General features: G+C 47.4%; 2 protein-coding genes across 5 annotated transcripts in view; one reads left to right on the top strand and one right to left on the bottom strand.

Annotated features, from left to right (window-relative positions):
* nrg1 (neuregulin 1) overlaps positions 1-11,102 on the top strand; it is an 18,159-nt gene extending 7,057 nt beyond the window's left edge. For 2 of the 3 annotated variants that reach the window (XM_057018900.1, XM_057018899.1), the window contains exons 4-8: positions 667-725; positions 1,607-1,709; positions 2,519-2,654; positions 2,748-2,866; positions 8,039-11,102. In XM_057018900.1, coding sequence (XP_056874880.1) covers positions 667-725; positions 1,607-1,709; positions 2,519-2,654; positions 2,748-2,866; positions 8,039-8,603 — 982 coding nt within the window. In that variant the 3' untranslated portion in view covers positions 8,604-11,102. Of the gene's footprint in view, positions 1-666; positions 726-1,606; positions 1,710-2,518; positions 2,655-2,747; positions 2,867-5,259; positions 5,433-8,038 lie in introns of all 3 variants that reach the window. The other variant, XM_057018901.1, reaches the window with a different exon arrangement.
* On the bottom strand, positions 10,050-20,529 carry ror2 (receptor tyrosine kinase-like orphan receptor 2). Of its 2 annotated transcripts, none has more exons than XM_057018897.1 (9): positions 20,125-20,529; positions 18,068-18,112; positions 17,402-17,689; positions 17,049-17,079; positions 16,744-16,865; positions 16,343-16,657; positions 15,549-15,803; positions 13,451-13,653; positions 10,050-12,903 (listed from the first exon to the last, which is right to left on the bottom strand). In XM_057018897.1, the coding sequence occupies exons 1-9, from the start codon at positions 20,345-20,347 to the stop codon at positions 11,473-11,475; spliced, it is 2,913 nt and encodes a 970-aa protein (XP_056874877.1). In that variant the 5' UTR covers positions 20,348-20,529; the 3' UTR covers positions 10,050-11,472. The 2 variants fall into 2 exon arrangements, with proteins under 2 accessions (XP_056874877.1, XP_056874878.1); XM_057018898.1 differs by lacking the exon at positions 20,125-20,529 and adding an exon at positions 19,541-20,016.
* Between the last annotated feature and the right edge of the window lie 117 nt (positions 20,530-20,646).

Raw genomic sequence — 20,646 nt, 5'->3', positions numbered from 1 at the left:
CTCTGTTCTTCTGCTCTGAGCTCAGTTAAACTCTTCAAAAGACTCCAGCCGCTAAAGAACCAGTCGGCTGAAATTTGCATGTACCTGACATGTCATTACAGCTCATCTTTACATGTTCAGAGCATCCAAACTCTGGTTGGAGACAGGGGTCATGTGACCTGCTGCTGTTTGCACTCACCTCCAGACCTCCACCATCATCTCTGACCTCTTTTCTCAACTGACAGCCACTGGCTGCCTGTCAGTGTTTGCTCTTCTTTTGTCATTATTGCATGAAAGGTGTTGCTCCTGTGAGGCAGCTGTGAGAGTAGTTCTGAGCATCCATGAGCTGATGTCCACCAAACACAAAGGTGCTTCAAGATCAGGTCCAAGTTAACAGACCAGAACATAGAACCAAGACAAGCCCTACAGGTGCACATGTGACATTGTCAAGCTGGTTTTGAAAGTCCAAGCTGTTGCTGTCTGAAGGGCCGCCATCTACACCGAGGCTGCATCTCTGCATTCATGCAACTCTCATGTTCAATCCTGGCCTTCAGACACAGAACCCTGTCTGTAAGATGAAGGTCTGTGGTAGAACTCTATGGTCTAACACCAGTGATGACTGCTGTGGGGTTTTGCAGCTCCTTCACACTTTAACTCCTTGTCTTTTCTCTCCTTCTTTGACTCCAGGTGTCCAAATGAGTTCACCGGTGATCGCTGTCAGAACTATGTGATGGCCAGCTTTTACAGTACGTCTGTTTCTCTGACTGTCGACATGCTGAATAAACAAATGTGCGTGATTAATTAGGCTAAAGTTCACCATGCAAAAATAAATAAGCAAAATGGAACCTTCAGCCAGTTAGCATCCATGTTTCTTCATCCATCCTCCTCGTGCCTGTTGGTTTGAGCTCCTTAGAAGACATCGTGGGAGCTGAACACAGGTTCCTGTTAGTCCAGAGCCCCTACAAGAACTGTTATTGTACCAGAACAGTAAAGGCTCAGATGGTGGCAATGGAAATACTAACAAATCAAAACCAGCCATATTTCCTTCAATTTACTTCTATCTCTAAAAAATAAATTGAAAATTTCAAACCAATCCCTCATCAATTAAAACACATCTGTTCCTAGATTTGAATTTGAGTTGAATTTGTTTAAAATTTATCTGCAATTTCAAGCAACAACTCAGGTCTCTGGACGTTCACCAAGAGGATTCTCTCTGAATCTTTGGACATCTGTAAAGTTTACTTATATTTGGTCTAAGGCTCAGACACATGTTGTATGTCTGCATGTAGCTGGTGACCCTGAGAACCTGCTGCTGAAGCCCTTAGTTCCCCAGCTGTAAGACACACTGCTGGGCTGCTCCAGTACCAGAGCCCAGATATTGGTTCACTTAGAAACAATGATTCAAACAGTAGATTCAATAATGCTGCTGAGCCAATCCTCAAAGCCTTCACCTTTGACCTTTGTCTAGGTGAAGGTCTACCTGTGTCGACCCATCTGTGTACAGGCACGTGTGCTTCCTCAGGTTTTACGTCAATAACTCAGCTCAAATGTTGCCGATCTTAAAAACAGTCCGTCTGTGTGTGTGTGTTTATGTGTGTGTTACTGACTGAACTGTCCTGTTCTGCAGAAGCTGAGGAGCTCTATCAGAAGAGGGTCCTGACGATAACGGGCATCTGCATCGCTCTCCTGGTGGTTGGGATCGTGTGTGTTGTTGCCTACTGCAGAACAAAGTAACATCTCATTTCATGTTTAATTTATGTGTGTGTGTGTGTGTGTGTGTGTGTGTGTGTGTGTGTGTGTGTGTGTGTGGTGTGTGTGTGTGTGGTGTGTGTGTGTGTGTGTGTGTGTGTGTGTGTATTTTATCGTCAGGCGTTTCCTCTGGTCTTAAACGTAACATAAAGAACCTCAAACAGGTTCCTGTCCCACCAGGAACCTGCTGTCCTCATGAGGCAACACTAACCAGAGGAGGAAGTTAGACCTTCACACCAACTGGAGCAGCTCAAATGATGAGAATGAGACTTTTGGTGGAGAGAACCAGGAGATTAATTAGCTCTTAATAATCTGGCAGACAGGTGGCTGTAGACGAAGAAGGAAGGGGTAGAAAAATAGAAATACAGTTTATTATCAGCATGAATGCTGCAGTGAAGGCTTCAGGGTGACCCTCTGAAGATCAGAAGATACAGAATCTATCAATCAAACCTACTTTCAGATAAGAAGACTGCAGGCTCTGCAGGGATGCTGTTGTCAGTGTTCTCAGGGGCTGCTTCCCCATAATCCAACAGATTATTTCCTCAGATCTCTTGATCCTCATCTGGTCCTCTGACCAGACAGAGCACACTCATGACTGAAATCTTCTAGCTCCTGTTTAGTCTTGTCTTTAACTCTTAATCATTGTGACTGTATTTGAGTCTTGGAGCTGTCTGGGTCATTTCAGAAAGAGGACCTTGAGGGCCAGGGTCTCGTTATCCGGCTGCTTGTGGTCACATTTTGTGGTGCCACTCTGAGCCGTTTCACCATCCAGTTTATGATTCCACAACAGAAAGCAGAGGAGGAAGCTTCACGAGCACCTGAGGCAGAGCCTGAGGAACAAGAGAAGCACCAACAATGGTCCAGGGCCCGATGCAGGAAGAAGTCATGTCTCTAACTTGCCTCTTCAAAACCTCCAGCTCATGAATGTAGGTCACTGGCTGACACCAACTGGAAAGCAGCGAGTCCTCCTGAACATGGACATCATGTTAATTATTCAGGTGTTGTTTCTTCTTACTCAGCACTGTAATGGGACACTGGTGCACGCAACTGAGAATGAGACGGAAACAACCTTCTCTACAGCTAAATATGCCTTATCTGCTCAGGAGGCCACCACATTTACCCGCTTATCCAGCCAAAGGTGAGAGAGAAGTTTGTTGTGGTCCAAAACTTCTGCATCTGTATCACTGTCCCAGCTAATCATGAACATTAGCAACTCCTCCTAAACTCTGAACGGACGAGGCAGGAAGACCAGAAGGTCAAACCAGGGCTTGTTTTGTGTTCAGAGCACCTGGCTGCCTTTTAGTCAGTCTTTTTCATGTGATTCGGGATCGTTCAGCACAACTTCAGAACATCACTTTGGTGAACAGGGCCTTACACTTGAGAAACACCGAGATTACAGCAGAGACTACAGCAGAGACCAACAGAGACTACAGCAGAGACTACAGCAGAGACCAACGGAGACTAGAGCAGAGACTACAGCAGAGACTACAGCAGAGACAACGGAGACTAGAGCAGAGACTACAGCAGAGACTACAGCAGAGACCAACGGAGACTAGAGCAGAGACTACAGCAGAGACTACAGCAGAGACCAACGGAGACTAGAGCAGAGACTACAGCAGAGACTACAGCAGAGACCAACAGAGACTACAGCAGAGACTACAGCAGAGACTACAGCAGAGACCAACGGAGACTAGAGCAGAGACTACAACAGAGACTACAGCAGAGACTACAACAGAGACCAACGAGACTAGAGCAGAGACTACAGCAGAGACTACAGCAGAGACCAACGGAGACTAGAGCAGAGACTACAGCAGAGACTAGAGCAGAGACCAACGGAGACTACAGCTGAGACTAGAGCAGAGACTACAGCAGAGACTACAACAGAGACTACAGCAGAGACCAACGGAGACTAGAGCAGAGACTACAGCAGAGACTACAGCAGAGACCAACGGAGACTAGAGCAGAGACTACAACAGAGACTACAGCAGAGACTGGAGAAGAGACTAGAGAAGAGACTACAGCTGAGACTAGAGAAGAGACTACAGCAGAGACTACAGCAGAGACCAACGGAGACTACAGCAGAGACTAAAACAGAGACTACAACAGAGACTACAGCTGAGACTACAGCAGAGGCTACAGCAGAGTCTAGAGCAGAGACTAGAGAAGAGACTAGAGCAAAGACTAGAGCAGAGACTAGAGCAAAGACTAGAGCAGAGACTACAGCAAAGACTAGAGCAGAGACTACAGCAAAGACTAGAGCAGAGACTACAGCAGAGACTACAACAGAGACTACAGCTGAGACTAGAGCAGAGACTACAGCAGAGTCTAGAGAAGAGACTAGAGCAGAGACTAGAGCAGAGACTAAAACAGAGACTACAGCAGAGACTAGAGCAGAGACTACAGCAGAGACTAGAGAAGAGACTAAAACAGAGACTACAGCAGAGTCTAGAGAAGAGACTAGAGCAGAGACTAGAGCTGAGACTACAGCAAAGTCTAGAGAAGAGACTAGAGCAGAGACTAGAGAAGAGACTACAACAGAGACTACAGCAGAGACTACAGCTGAGACTACAGCAGAGTCTAGAGAAGAGACTAGAGAAAAGACCAAAACAGAGACTACAACAGAGACTAGAGCAGAGACTAGAGCAGAGACTACAGCTGGGGTGACAGCAACACATTTGAGAAGGCCAAGCTTTAAAGTCCTTAAAGAGGGTTGGCGTGAAGTGATCTTCCTCTGAGGCTACAGCATTACCTCACTAAGCTATACATACAGCACACACACGCACAGATACACATACACACATGCACACACACACACACACACATACACAAACACAAGTACACAGCACACAGCACTCAGATACACACATATGCACACACCCAGGTGGGGGTGTATTTGCAATGTTATATTGTTTTTGTTTTGGTTGTACGTATCAGGTTTTTCCTATTTTAAGTTACACTCAAACCATGGAGATCTTTGTTAGACTCATCTGGTGAGAGACATCACCACCACCATTATCATTATCCCAGTTCCTGTTTCAACAAAAGTCTTGTCACACTTTAAACCGTCTACACACACTTGATGTCATCATCACTACATTTCTGAGGATTACCTCTCCCTGATTTTCAATAAGCTGGAGGACATCCGTTGAAACCTGAAGCCTCAGCTTCAGCCTTGTGATTCTGTATTTCTGGCCGTGTGCATGTGTGTGTGCGTGCGCGCGTCTCTGTGTGCACACGCGTGTGTGTGTGTGTGTACATCCTGTTTTGAGAGCTTTCAAGTACCTATCATAAAGCCCAGAGACATGGACATGACACCACAGTCAAGCAGCAGGACTCAATCATGTTTTAATTTCATGTGTGTTTACAGCCTGTAAGTGCAGGCAGATGAGTTGGACGTTGATACTAGGTGATCAGAGATGATAATAGATTATATTAGATGGTAACAGATGATAATAGATACACTGAATGAACTAAATGATGGTGAAAAGGCTGAAACCTGTCTCAATGCAAACACCCTCCCTGTCTCTGCAGCTGGAGTAATGACTGGACCAACAGTGTTCTGTCAGACACTGAGTCCGTCTCAGTGATGTCACTGTCGGAGACTAGTCAACACACCACACGCGGTCGTCTCAATGGCACCGCTGGCACCAGCGCTTAAGTGTTCAGTCCAAGAAGAACAGAGATACACCCAGCTAAAAGACCAGGTAACCCAGACCGAGGTCCCCACAACTCAGGCAGATACAGATTTCACCGAGTGCAACCTGTTATTAATCACAGTTGATCTTCACTGTGTGCTTGTGTTTTCACACAGGCACACATGCACACAGACAGACACACACACACACACACCACACACACACACACACACACACACACATACACACACACACATGCCTGAATCCTGCTGGGATCACTCACTGATCAGTTGATTCTGTAAAACCAGCACTGGTCTTCAGCTGCTGCCTGATCAATAAAAACCAGCAACACCAATTGATGTGATCCATGTTTGAACCCTGGATACACCTCCTTGAAGAGTTAACTACACCCAGTCCAGTCCCACTGAGGGAGGCTGATTTACCCTTTGCCCCCCAACTCCGATGGAGGCAGGAACTGGTTTTCAGCCTCACAGAGTTTCCCTGTTGTCCCAGTTAAACGATGAATGGGATCATCAGGAGGAAAGGGCCCACCCAGATCTCAGGCCAGGGCAACAACCAGTACTTCCCATGATGAATCCCCTGTTTGACCATGAGATGGCGTGAAAGGCTGAGATGCCTTGAATGATGAATATGACAGCATGAATGGGCGTAGTCTAAAACTGCTGTAGTAGGAGGAGACTATGAATAATGTAAAGAGTAATACAAGTTTAAGGTAGCAGCAAAGGTGTAGTGTTAAAGTGTTCATTGTTGTTGCTGGTTAGCTACAGGGGTCACAGCTGTATTGAGTGATGACTGTAGGAGGCTGAAGAAGTCGTTTTTCTGGCTATTCAAGCAGCCGGATGAATACAGTTAAAAGAAAAATGCTTTATGAGGAGAATAAGTAGAGTTGGCACACACCGTGTGTTGAGGTAGGTCATCGGGGACTGTTGTGGAGTGTTGGGGGTGGGGAGCCAACAAGCCAATAAGCCTTTCTTGGACCAGCTGGAGGTTCCTTTTACTTTGCTGTTGTGCACCTGGAGGAGGAGGCTGTCCAGCTGTAGGTCTCTACAGTGCAGAAGCTCTTCAGCAGAGGGGTCAGAGAAACTCAGCACATCTCAAAATCCTCAGAAAGAGGCACTTCTGAACCTTCTTGATGAGGTCACTGGTGTTAACTGTCCAGCTCAGGTCCCCTGAGGCATTCACCCTAATGGTTTAGATGGACCAGCTGTTTTGGACAGATGGAAGCTGTGCAAAGCTGGAGATGATTTGGCTCAGAAGGCTGGAGAAAAGGTCAAATAGATTCAATTCAGTTCAGTTCAATTCAAATCAAATTCAAGCTACAGCAACAGGAAGGGTCTATATCTTAATTTAGAGACCTACAGGAAGCTGAGGCTTTGCTGAGACCTTGCAGGATATTTGCTGACTCCTCAGCTCCCTCCTACACCAGCGTGTAGAAGCATACCATGGTCCACTGTGGAGGTGTCAGTTTGAAGCTGTGGTTGAAGTGACTCTGAGTGATCCAGAGCCCAGTTGGTAAACAGCAGAGATGAGGGTTGCCTGAAGAAGAGTTCCCTTGTGGGGCTTGTGTAGGTGCTGCTGATGGGCACCAATATTAAAGCTTTCTATCTCCGAGGGGGTTTATTTCATTCAAGTTAACCTTATTTATACAGCATCTGTTAGACCCAAGACTGTTTCTAGACATTTTAGTGAGGTCATGGAGCAATGTTGTATGTGCTGTTTCTGGTGGGGATGAGGAGCTGAAACCATGTCTGCCATGTAGCTCTTTCTCATTGGGGATCATACAGCTCTACAGTGGTAGAGCCCAAGGAGGTCTGGATGCTATAGGCTCTGGATACCCCTAGGAGGATCTATGACAGGGTGCTGGTGAGGATGGCGCTCTCTTAGTCATAACCCAGATTCTTGAGCAACAGTGTCCTGTGGAAGCTGTTCGGGAGGGGTGGGACCCCAAAAGACCACTTTTTTCCCTTGTTGTCAGAAAAAGAGTCCGGTTGACAGGCCAGCTATAGCGTGGGTCTGCTCACAATGAGACAGAGAGGCAGAGACTGGAATCTATATGCTGGTCAGTTCACCCTCCCCTGGTCAAGTGCTGTGGGGAGTGATGCAAAGAAACGCAGATGAAATAAAGTCCATGTGGTGGCTTGGTCTTACAGATAAGAAGAGAGGAGCTCTGGGCTGTGCCGCCAGGTCCTCCTATCATACACAGTATCAGTGCTGCTGATGATCATGCAGTGGAGTATATACAAGTATTACAGGTATCAGGACACGAGCCGGTCACACCTGTTTCCAGCTATCAGTCGGTAAAATGTCAAGACATTGTTTCTTTTGCTGGTGTGGAGACCTTCAGGGTTCTTCTGATAACCAAGCTCTTTCCTGTAAAGGTGCACATACTGTATAAAGACTTAACCTACAATGGTATATGTTGAAACGTGTGGTTCACTGGCAGCAGGTTCACTGGTTTCATGGCTCCTGTGTTTGCAGCAGCTTCATTTGCATTTTAAATACAATTTGTACTCAAGAACAGGTAAGAAAACACCCGGTCAGACTGTTGGTCCCTGTCAGGGCACGCAGACCAGGTGTCCAAGAAGAACTGCAGGAGATAAATATTTCAGCTGAATTCATTAAAAAAGGTGTTGCTCTGTTTATTTTGTCTGTAGCTCGCCGTGGCCTTCAGTGACGCCCCAGACCTCCCCAGAAACTTCAGGGTCCCCTCCGTTGGAGAGGTCGAGCCAGACCGTGTCTGTCACCTCTGTAGCTTTCAGCCTCTCTGCCGAAGAGGACTGCCTCCTGCTACCACCCACACCACAACAGCCCTGGAGTCCAGATGTGCAGGGGACCACTATCCACTGCAAGAACCCTCACATGGAAGATGACCCCCCACCCAGCCCCTTGTTTACTCTAGAAAATGGGGACCATCAGGTCTCCACTGTTGCCAGCCATATATTTTCAGCATTACCTGAGAAGATACTTTGTCCAACTAACAACAGCAGTGACTGCAGCCCCGAGGAAGTCCCTGCTGAAGCGGAGACAGATGGTGAGAGCATGCTCATGTGTGAAATGGAGGAGCTTCAGGGGGAAACGCATCCTTTCTTCACAGCAGAGAACACTCCACGCCTGCTGTTGGGAGCTTGGTACAGCAGCAGGACCAGCCCAGCATCGCACAGCAGCCAACAAAAGAGCAGTTATCACTCAGTAACCACCAAACATCTACTCACTGTGTAACGCCCAAATAACCTGCTGACATAGGAAGAGTCATTGTTAAATTGCTACATTTTCTATAAATGATTTGCTATGTAAAGAAAATATTTTAGTAGTAGTACAGAGTGAAAAGTTTTCTAAGAAAACATGCATTCATGTCTTGTAGGTCAGTAAGTGCCATACACTCTTACGTAGCAGCGGTCGACCATGAATCCAGTGCTGAGATGATCAGTGGTGCCTTTCAGTTTGGTGTGCTTGCCAGAGCTGCAGCAGAACGTACCGTATATTCTCCCTAATAATCCAGTAAAGATGATGTCTGCGCTGCTTGGTGTGTTGCAGCTAGTGCTTCCACTCACACAACAGTCTTCTGTGTGCTGACGGTGCATGTTAGGGCCTGAAATCTCAGCAGGACCCGCTTCCTTCTTCACCCATTCAACACATATCTGTCTCCACGTGGGTTCCTTTCTCATATAGAATAAACAGCAGCAGCAAAATAAAGCTGGACCCCGGTCGTGTTAGTGACAGATCAGCTGATCGGAGAGCGCCTTATTCATCCCTTATTGTCTGAATCCATATTCTTATGAATTGTTGACCACATTACCAGTGATTGCTTAATTAAGAGTGACTAAAACTGTTGCTGTGTTGGTGTTTGGTCCCCACAGCAGCTGTTTTCTTGTCTTGACTGACCAGGACACCTTCCAGGTGTTCCAGCTGCAGTGGTCTGGACCCATCAGGTCTGAAACCAAAGTGTCTGCAGGCTGCGAAGCCTCCTCAAGGCAGCCGACTGGTCAGACAGGTCGGTCCGCTCATACGGAGGAGGCTCAATATTTGCCAACAAAAGATGATTTTTAAGGGCCTCTTGTTGCTTCGGTGTGTTTGTAGAAATATTAGTTGGATGGTTTTCACGAGTTCAGAAAAGCGTCCTGAGATCAAAGCTCCCCAAGGACAGATGGATCAACGTTCTCCAGAACCTAAGCTTGATTTTGTCAGGATGGTTTAAAATGATGTAAATATCTCGATGCTGCTCCATCTTTTGTTCTGATGCTGACCGTTTTTGGTTTGAGAATGCTTAGATTTGTTCTTCCAACATATTTAACATGTACAAAACTGTAAAATATAAACTGACTGTTCTACATACGTACCATTAACTAGATAATACATATCTGGATATTTTGACAGATGTAAGACGAAGATAACCTGTGACACTTGTAGATGTCGGAGCCTGCTGAAGCTCTACTGTACATACACCATAAACCTATTCTCTACTGTTACATGTGTTTTACCTCAGTTACAGGGCTCACAACAGGAAACCTGCGTAAAATCCTCCTTTCCGTTTAGCTGGGTCTCCTGCTGGAGCTCCCGGTCGTCTCTGACATCAGCGACGCTACAACCCACCCGAGGAATATATCTGTATCTGAATTATTTCATAGCTCATTCTTTGATCATTGCATTTCATTGTTGACAAACTCATTCAAAAGCAGAGTTTTATTAAACATTGTGTGGTGACAAAGGAGAAAATCCAGCCAAGTTTTTCTCCAGGATCCAAATCTGGAACATTCAAGAACAAACGCAGATGTCTCACTAACATCCAGGTTCATTTCCAAACCCTCCTGTCAGGTTTGAAACCAGCAACTGAACAAGCAGGTGTGTCCACCCAATGAGAGGACAGAGGACAAAAAATGACCGGGTCAACACCGTTGCTCCTGTGAGAACCTTTCATTTGGGGTACATCACTCAGTTATTGACTAAAGGTCCAACAGAACCTACAACCTTCTCATTTCAATACTGTGGGTTTGATTCATTCATTCTCATCTCATCTTCTTAACCAATTTATCCCTTTCGGGGGTCACAGGGAGGGGGCACAATAGGTGAAGGCAGGTCCCCCCCTGGATGATTCTCCAGTTCATCATAAGGCCCTGCATATGTGAGCATTGGTGGGTTTGGTACCTCTAGGGCAGGGGTGGGCAAATCCAGCCCTCGAGGGCCGTATCCAAGTCAGACTTTCTGTCCTACAGGTAAACCCTTTCACCTGGGGTTCCATTTACCTTGGTGAAAGTGGTTTCTCCCTGGTAGGATGCAAAACCTGGCTGGATTCCAGCCTTCATGGATTGGACCTGCCCATCAGAGGAGGTCAAATCCATCCCTTGAGGGTTGAATTCAAGCCGGGCTACCAGGCAGGAAACGCTTTCACCAAGGTAAATGGAACCCCAGGTGAAAGTGTTTACCTGTAGGACAGAAAGTCTGGCTTAGATACGGCCCTCGATGCCCACCCCTGCTCTAGGGTGTCTCGGCAGTGCTCTGAAGGTGTTCTGGACCTTCCCCCACTACCAGAACACCTTCCATGTTTTGTCTGCCCTGGGGCTCGAACCGACAGCCCTCTGCTTCTCAGCCCAGTTCCCAAGAGGCTGAGCTGCCCACCTCCTCAATCATTCATTCACTGGCTGAAATGTCTAAATATTATACATAACTTTGTTTGTTCATGTCAATAAATTAATAAAAGCTTTGCATAAATATGCCATTTGAGACTGTATGAAGGAGCATTTTGTCTTCCTCTACCCCCTCCTGACCACAGCCCCAACTGCCCCGCATCACTCATCCAACCCAGAATGGATCATTTGTGTTTACATGACATGAACAGTAGGAATGGGACAATGATGCATGCATGGTGGCAAATTATTGACTTAAAAACACATTTGGTGATTTGATGGATGTGATTAATTTTATAACAAATGAAAAACTTAATAATATGCATAGTAATAAAAACTATAATAATGACGGAGCCCTTTACAAGATACACACATGTGGCACATGACAACTATCTAGCGTCCTCATATCAAAAACATCCAGCGGGTTTTGCTGAAACGGGTTGAAAAACATTCATCTTCCCTGTTGTTTATGTGTCGGTCACGTGGTTGAGCGGCTCCTCAGTCTGTGGTGACTCGGCCTCACTTAGCAGCTCTGTTTCAGCCACTGAGAAGTCCCTGCTTTGGTCCAGCCTGTTCCGGGACATCCCGTCCATCAGCTCCTCACTGGTCTTGTCTTCATTTAGCAAAGCTGGCATCTCTGTGACAGAGGTGTTGGAAGGGGCAACAGTGACACAACCAGGAGAGGTGGAGCCGCTGCCATTATGATGAGAACCGGCCTTAGGAACCAACTGATTTGGGTGATGAATGGGCAGGGGTATTTGCATGGGGTAAAAGTTGGGCAGATATGGGTAAGATGGCATGGACTGGTATCCAGGGATGTAAATAGGAGGGGGAACCTTCAGCTGGTGGATCTGGCCCACCATGGGCATGAACTGGGGCTGATGGAATGGAGAACCTTTTTTAGGACTCATGTAGTGAAAGGCATTGGTGGCACTCATACCATTATGGCTGGCAGGACTGGTGCTGACGTGGCTCAGCTGGGTGTTGTTGCTGGATCCAGACATCTGAGCTGAGTTGGTGCTGTCAGACAAGGTCTCCAAGCAACGCAAGCGCATGTGGATGTCCTTGAAGTGAGGCCGCCCAGCCGGTAATTGGCTCCAGCACTCCAACATCAGGGTGTAAATCCAGCCAGGGCAGTCGTCTGGACAGTGCAGCAGCTGGTAGCTGCACACCATCTCAATCACCTCCTGGTTGGAGTAGCCACAATATGGCTGCAGACCGTAGCTGAATGTCTCCCACAACAACACACCATAAGACCAGATGTCAGAGTCGGTGCTGAACTTTCTGTACATGATGGCTTCTGGTGACATCCATCGGATGGGAAAGCTGCTGGCGCCCATTAGACTGTAGTAATCGGCAGAGTAGACGTTTCTGGAGAAGCCCAGGTTGAGGATCTTGATGCTGAGTTTGTCAAAGACCAGAATGTTACGAGCAGCAAGGTCTTTATGAACTACCTGCTTGCTTGACAGGTACTCCATTCCTGCAGCAACCTGGGTGAGAATGTGCAGGAAGTCTGCCTGTTCCAGGGTGGACTTGAAGGTCTTGTCATCATCTGAACTCCCAATGTCTGAATTAGGAGAGCGCATCACCAGGAATTCATGCAAGTCCCCTAAGCTGGAGGAGCTGAAGACCATGCTCATTGGCTGCTCTTTGGTGACCACACCCAGCAAACACACAATATTCTGGTGCTGTAGCTGGAAATGCAGCAAGGCCTCCTGGCGGAATTCCTCACACAGTGTGAGGTCACCTCTGTCTCTGACTGTCTTGATGGTAACCAGCTGCATCGGCTCAGAGGCTGTAAAACCGTACAGGTGCCCCTTGTAAACTTTACCAAAACGATCCTCACCCAACTCCTCTATGAAGCGCAGAGATGACATGTTGATCTCCTGCAGCTTGACCTGAAGCCAGAAAAACACAGGTGTAACCAGACCACAGCAGGGAAAACTGTTGTTTAAGGGTTGCAGTAGAAGACAAGGAGAAGCTGCTGCAGCAACGACATGAACCATCTCTGAAGATGCTCCATGCAGGCACAGCGATGCTCCGACGCTCTTTGTTCTAGCTCAGTGAGATGCACTGATTCCTGATTCCTGTGGTTTTATACAGCTGTGACATCATGGAAAATATTGAGAAGAAAACCTTCTTTACAGAACAAAAGTCTTCTCTCCTGACGGCTCCTCGCATGGATATTTGGATCACTTACATTCTAAAGCTGCAGAACTAATTTTACTCTCTGTCTTGATAGGATTTTCCAAAAACACTAAAACATCATCTGGCCCGACCAGTCAGAGTCTCTCTGAAGCTGCAGCAGCTCACGTGTGGTTGCTCTGTTTCCTGAAGCCTTCAACCCTTCCAACAAGCTGTAAAGTCTTTTCTTCTACAGTTTCTTTGACAGTAAACATAAGCATCAGACTACACCGTAACACCAGTGTCTATGGAGAAGGGTACCTGGGCCTTGTGCTGGCTGAGCAGCGACAGCTCCACGTCCTGGTGTGGCGAGCTCAGCTGACAGTGAGCTGGGGAGTCGCTGGAAGGCTGTTTTTTATGGCGACACGAGCAAACCAGGAAGAAGAGGCAGGCGACCACCAGTGGGATGGAAACGGCAGGAACCAGAATAAACAGGATGTCCTTCCTCATGTTCTCCGGAGGAGCTGGTGAAGGAAGAGAACAGGAGGCTCAAGATTCATCTTGTCCTTTTATATATTATACACATCTAAGACTGGTCTGACTGGTTTGATGTTTGTTTCATGAAAGTAATTGGGGGAGACCCACCATGAATGTCCCAATTGGGAATGACAGATGAACAGTGAAATGAGGTAAAACTCAAAAGTAAATCATTTCCCTGAATATTCCCACTGAGCCAGTACCAGTACCAGACTGGCAAACACATGTTAGGAGCAGGATATTATGGTTTAGAGACGAAAGCTTCTTATAAAAGAGGCAAGTTCTTGAATTGACGGTGATATCTAATGTAATAAAAACTCACATTATCAATTATCTCAGTAGACTGCATGTAATACGCCTGTGTTTCTGTTTGAGATGTTTCAGTCAGTCATTAGAGCTCAGCACAGCACAGAAACAGCACTTCTTAAAGTTACTAATGATCTTCTCATAGCTTCAGATCATGGACTGGTCTCTATGCTGGTTCTGCTGGACCTCAGTGCTGCTTTTGATACAGTTGATCACAGCATCCTGTTACAGAGACTGGAACATGTGATTGGGATTAAAGGGACAGCACTAGACTGGTTTAGATCATATTTATCTGATAGATACCAGTTTGCTCATGTCCATGGTGTTCCCTCCTCATACAGTAGGGTTAGCCATGGAGTTCCTCAAGGTTCTGTACTTGGACCAATCCTTTTCACTCAACTATATTTGTCCATGAAACTAGAGGAGACAGAGCAGCTAGTGAAGCTCTAGACTGGTCTTAAAAACATAAAATCCTGGATGTCCTCTAATGTCCTCCTTAATTCAGACAAAACTGAGGACATGGTGTTTGGTCCTGAACCTCTCAGGGATAGATTAGATCACATGATCACTCTAGATGGTATCTCCTGACATCTAGTCTCTCTATGAGGAAACTCACACATTAAAATAATCTCTAGAAGTGCCTTTTTTCACCTGAGGAACATCACAAAGATCAGGAAGCTACTGACGCGGCATGATGCTGAAAAGTTAGTCCATGCATTTGTTACGTCCAGGCTGGACTATTGTAATTCTTTATTATCAGGGTGTCCAAACAACTCTTTAAGAAGCCTCCAGCTGATCCAAAATGCTGCAGCCAGAGTTCTGACAGGTATTGACAAAAGAGATCACATTACTCCTGTACTGGCGTCTCTTCATTGACTGCCCATTAAATTATTAAATAATTTTTAAAATTCTTCTTCTCAATCAATCAATCTTTATTTATATAGCGTCTTTTACAATCAGAATTGTTTCAAGGCGCTTTCCAGAATCCCAGGGCCTAACCCCAGACAAGCAACAGTGGCAGGAAAAACTCCCCTTTAACAGGAAGAAACCTTGAGCAGGACCAGGCTCATGTAGGGGGACCCTCCTGCTGATGGCCGGCTGGGTAAAGAGAGAGAGGAGAAGGGGGAGGACAGGTAGTGGGGAGGAGAGGAGGAGAGGAGAGGAGAGGAAACCATGACCCAGTGGGGTGACAGAGGCCTGTCAGGTGACTTCTGACCTACAAGGTCCTCAGAGGCCTGGATCCATCCTACCTGGAGGAGCTAGTGACACCTTATCATCCTCTCCTCTCCTCTCTCTCCTCTCCTCTCCTCTCCTCTCCTCTCCTCTCCTCTCCTCTCCTCTCCTCTCCTCTCCCCATCCTCCTCTGGTCCTGCTCAAGGTTTCTTCCTGTTAAAGGGGAGTTTTTCTTGCCACTGTTGCTTGTTGGGGGTCAGGCCCTGGGATTCTGGAAAGTGTCTAGAGGCAATTTTGACTGTAACAGACGCTGATGAATCAAGATGAATTGAACTGAACGATCTCAGTTTGCTGTATTCTTCATGGTGAGATGTTGTGTCTCCATACACAGTGCTGTACTCACTGCAGGGCTGGAGGTCACACAGGTCAAACCTGACCTGAGGGTCCAGGGTGAAGCACCAGGGTGCCATCATCTGGTCGCCTGGATTTCGGCAGAAGTTGTGGCTGTGCCAGAGCTCTGGGTATTCCTGGGACAGGTGGTGACTGTGAGGGTACTGAGCGCTCCACGGCTGGCACTGATAGCCAGATCTAGTGACGCTCAGGGTCCCCCTGTAGCCAGCCCCGCTGCCACTATAACAGCTATCATCTGATGGAGAATCTGCACATTCACAAACGTCACAGTCAGACCGTCGGTGAACATCAATGGAGATGTTGGATTCAAGGCTAAAGTTGTCAGCATTGAGTACATTTAACAGAACAAAATAAATGTAACATGCAAAATATGTAACATTAATATAGGAGCTTGACTCTTTCAATCTCGTAAGATGCTGTGGTGATGCCAGTCTAACAACCACTTTGAGGGGCCTAAACTCAACCTTATTTAGCTCAATGCCTCCACTCAACTCATGGGGTCACATATACCAAACCTCCTGGTCAGATGATCAGGTGACAGTCATGTGACCTGTACAGGAAGTGCCCTCCCAAAATGGCAGTTTCATCTAAATTTCCAAAAGCTTGTTTTTCGACAGTTGCAGAGGTTTAGCCTGATCAGATTCTAAACCTTTGGGTTCAGAGCAGCTGAACCTGCCACTAGGCTGTTAGGAAGGTGTTTCCAGGAAAGTTTCAACGGCTAACAGCATGTTTGATAAGAGCACAGATCAGGTGTTCGGTTCAGATCCATGTGCTGTATCCACCTACATGGGCTCAGGTTCTCTGGTGGGATTCCGATGCGCATGCAGGACGCAGCATCCGGTGTTCCAGGCTGTGGCAGCAGGTGGCATCGAGGGAGCTGCAGCTGCATGAGGATCATGGGATTGGACCGAGCCACCGTGTATTCCAGGCTGCACAGGTCGTGTTCCAGGGCTTCGCACTCGTCCCTGCAGAGCTGCCGCTGTCGGGGGACCCTGGAGCCCTCGTCACACAGAGGGAAGACGTAAAAGCAGAGCGAGCGAACGGCAAACTTGGAGCACTGATCCGACATTTGAGCGGAGGTGCCGATCATGGTGAAAGCAGCTGGAATTAAAGGAGGACATGTTTGGTAACCTATAGAGCGAATGACGCCATTGACACATATCCTTCAGCTCCTTCGGTGCTCTTACCTGTAATCCGATTTTCACTCTCACCCTGCATCTGCGGAGACTCCACGTAGATGCTCTGGTTACCGATGAACCGAGCACAGGCGATGCCTCGATATGGCTGACAGAAGCCTTTGTCGGGTGACCTGAAAACCGATGAGGCAAAGAACCAGGAGACGTTACGCTAACCTCTATGGCTTTCTCTCACAAATGAGCAAGTGGAATCAAAGCGTTTCAGTTCTTATGGAAGAAGCACAGAAACAGTCTGACGGAGATGGATGGACGGATGGAGGGATGAAAGAAGACAGACAGAGAGAGAGTTGACTCACAGTTGATCGGGGCCATGTGTGGGCATCTGTCCTGAAATCCAAACAGAGGTGTGAGATGTTAGAGGTGTCAGCGGTGACCGGGAATGTGACTGGAGGCTCAGGTAAGGTCCCAGCAGCCTGTCTATAGCTCCGCCCACTGCTCCCTGGTTTCACCATCCAACCACACTTGTTTAAAACTTATGTTGTGTATAAGGCTAAAAACTGCCTCTGTCGATTCCATAAATCAGCCTTTTCTCTGACCACCAGCAGTTGGATGAAGACAGGAAGCAAACGACTCCCCCCAGGAAGAAGACCTTCAAGCTTAAGGGAGGGAGAGACCTAGAGACCTTAAGGGAGAGGGAGGGAAACCTTACCCAGTTTGACATAGAGGACTCCAGTGGCAGAGATGACCCTGAGTGTGTTTGAAGCTACACACTGATAGTAGCCCGTGTCCGTGGTGTCCAGGTCCTGGATTCGCAGCTTGGAGCCTGCTTCCGTCTTGCGGATCGTTATCCGTCCTTGCTCCTGGACCAGCGGGGCGTCGTTCTTCAGCCATCGGATTGTTGGCCGGGGGTTTCCTGTCACTTTGCAGTGCAGCGTAGCAGTTTGTCCCTGGAAGTGAGTGATGTTGTTGACTGGCTCCTGGAACTCCAGGAAGTAACCTGAGGAGACAGACATGGCAGACACGAACCGTCACAGTCACGTACAGGTTGTGATTAAATGCTCACAGCGCACATTTAATGATGAAATGGTGCTACGCTGCAAAACCAGCTGCAACCGCCAGTGTCCAGTAAGATGGACTCCAGCTGCCAGTTGGAGCAGAACCACAAAGCTCACTGCAGAACTACTCTAGAGTAGCAATAACATGGTCTTTTATACTGTAGCACCCGATTCAGACCTGCCAAAACAATAACTGATAGTAAACTGGGCAACAGTGGAGTTTCAGCACAATACACCAGCACAAAACTAATGTTTAGACAGTCTATGTGTGACAGACGGGACAGTGTGTGTGTCTGAGCAGGAACAGGCTGTGGTCTCACCCTCTCCAGTGGCAGGAAGAGCATCCAGCGATGGACTCGACTCAGCTGCACAAAACACAGAGGGTTCAACAGTTAGAGGGCAACAGGCAGACCGAGCACAATCAGCTGAGTCAGAGCACAGTTACACAACACAGAAACAGACTAAAAACTTTATTAAAACAGCAAATGACACGTAGATGGTGTGACCACACTCATGCTGCTGGACCTGGTTCTGATGTTGTCATTTCCCAGGGTCGTTTGCTTCGACCCACAAGCATAGCTGAACATAACGACACTGGTACCTTGTCTTTATCACTTCCTGCGACAGTAAATTCCACATTTATGTTTTGCTGTGTGCTTTTCTTCCCTCCTCACAGTGTACAGAAACATGTCGGTCCACTCCGAAACTATCTGCAGATAATCTGGAGCTGCGCTGACGACTGCTTACACCACATTCACATTTTAGCCAGAGATACTGTCTGGGCCCCCCATCCCCCCTCTGTGGCTCCTCTGATCTCCTGCCTGGAACGGGGTCCATATAAAAAGAACATGTGACCAGTCGTTTTGTTTGAGGCAGAGCCTCGGAGTACTTACAGCCTGCTCAGGGCACCAAGTAAACAGAACAAAAAGCAGACAGCCGAATCCACAGCAGCTCCAGCCCACACAGACATTGTCCCTGGAAGTGACTTGAATGGTCTAATCAGTTCCAGATCTGGAATTATAATCAACTGCAGACATACCAGCATAAGTCTCTCTCTCTCTTTCTCTCTCTCCATCAATCTTTTATTTAATCATTATGAGACAAACATCAGGTTGATGATTTTTAACTCATCTTTAACTCACGTTAGCATTAGCAACCTTCTAGCAGCACCTCTCCGCATTTATAAATCTCTTCTATCACTAAATCTTTAGATCTTTGAGGTGGCTGAAGTTCAGGTTGTGGGGTTGATGCTGGAGCATTAGTGTGTAACTGCGGGCTGGGTATGTGAAGAGCTAGAGAGGAGCAGTAGCTTCTGTCGGGACCATAAATAGGCAGACAGATCTGAACCAGCCAGCACATGATCAGCTTCTTCTGAGCGATGCCTTTATAGATGTAATAATCAATCACATCAAGTTCTAAGTTCTACAGAGACGGAACACGTCCCTCATGTTCTACACTGGGGTTCTGATGCCAAATCATCCACCTCTGACTTCATGAATGTGCAGAAATCTGCATCCAGAACCACCCGAAGTTCCGTCCTTACATATCTGGAGTCTAGGAGTTTAGGCCTGGAGCAGTTCGAGTTCCTCAGAACATAAAGTGTGAAGAGCTGCTCCAGACCAGGAGGTGAAGGTCCTGATCAATCCAAACAACACTCATCAGTCCATTTTTACTGAGTAGCTGCACGGTGATGACATGTTTGCATCACGTGTCAGACCAAAACTCACTTTATATCAACTCACATGATGTCTTTGATCTTAATTCAGTGATATTTGAAACCATCCCATTCTTACCAGTTTTCAACAGGAACTCTGTGGCCCTGCACCCAGACCTCCCTACTGGTTTGTTTTGCTGCTGCCTCCAACTGCTCTTTCACTTCGGGGCAACCATCGACCCCGAGAGCTGAAAACAGGAAATGTCCCCCCCCCACAGCGGGGGGTGTAAATGAAGCCAGACTGACAAAGAGCACCTCAGGCTGTGCCTTCGATTAACATGACAACGACGCGGTGGCTCCAGGAGCCACAAGAAGCTTTTCTTTTTCAAATCTGAGCACAAGTCAAAGCAGAGCCGCGGAGCTCGACACAGCTGGGGGAGGGGGACACATCCCACCCCAGCAAACTTTCCCAACATCAGCCGCCCCCAACGCCTCATTGCTTCACATCTGAAAACGCAGCTGGAAAAACCCAGAAACTCTTCAGACCATCTCAACCGCGCGTTTGAAGAAACTCCGGGTCGGGAACTGTGCTCAGAAGCAGCTGAGGAACCTTTTTGAGGCTCCAACAACAAAAACCACACTAACCAACGGTGCCCCGCACAAACCCGCAAACATGGACGATCTCCGCCTTCAGCCGCGGTGGATTCAGGAGAACATTCCTACCGTAACATGTGCAGGACGGGAACAAAAGCATCCACATCAGCCCGTGGAGCAGCTTGTCCATGACCACAGAGCTCCGCGCCAACATGCAGCAGCTGTGTCCGGCAGAGAGGAGGACAGGAGCGGACTGGGGGCAGCTCCGGCTCCTCACCTCACCCCCGCCGCGGACAGCAGGGGGTCGGGGGGCGGACCTACCTGCACCCACAGCCACAGTCGGCAGGGTCATCTGGCTCCTTTATACTGTCGTCAACATTGAATACATGCAGACTACTAACCAAAGGACAGGCGTGTGAATACGGGCGTAATACCAGATTAATAACGTCACTCTAATTCATTCACCTTTTTTTCTCGTCACAGTTTAGGAAAAGAGCTCAGTGAAAAATCCTGATGTGGAACAGGCGACACCAGGAGCCGCCAAAGGCCGTCTGAGGTCTAAGAGTTTAGAAGAGTCAGGTTATAAAGCATTAAGAGTCAGGTTATAAAGCATTAACGCTCGAGGAGTTAGGTTATAAAGCATTAACACAC

The sequence above is a fragment of the Takifugu flavidus genome, chromosome 20 (assembly GCF_003711565.1).
Source record: "Takifugu flavidus isolate HTHZ2018 chromosome 20, ASM371156v2, whole genome shotgun sequence".
NCBI lineage: Eukaryota > Metazoa > Chordata > Actinopteri > Tetraodontiformes > Tetraodontidae > Takifugu > Takifugu flavidus.
This window is presented reverse-complemented; position numbering and strand designations above follow the sequence as displayed.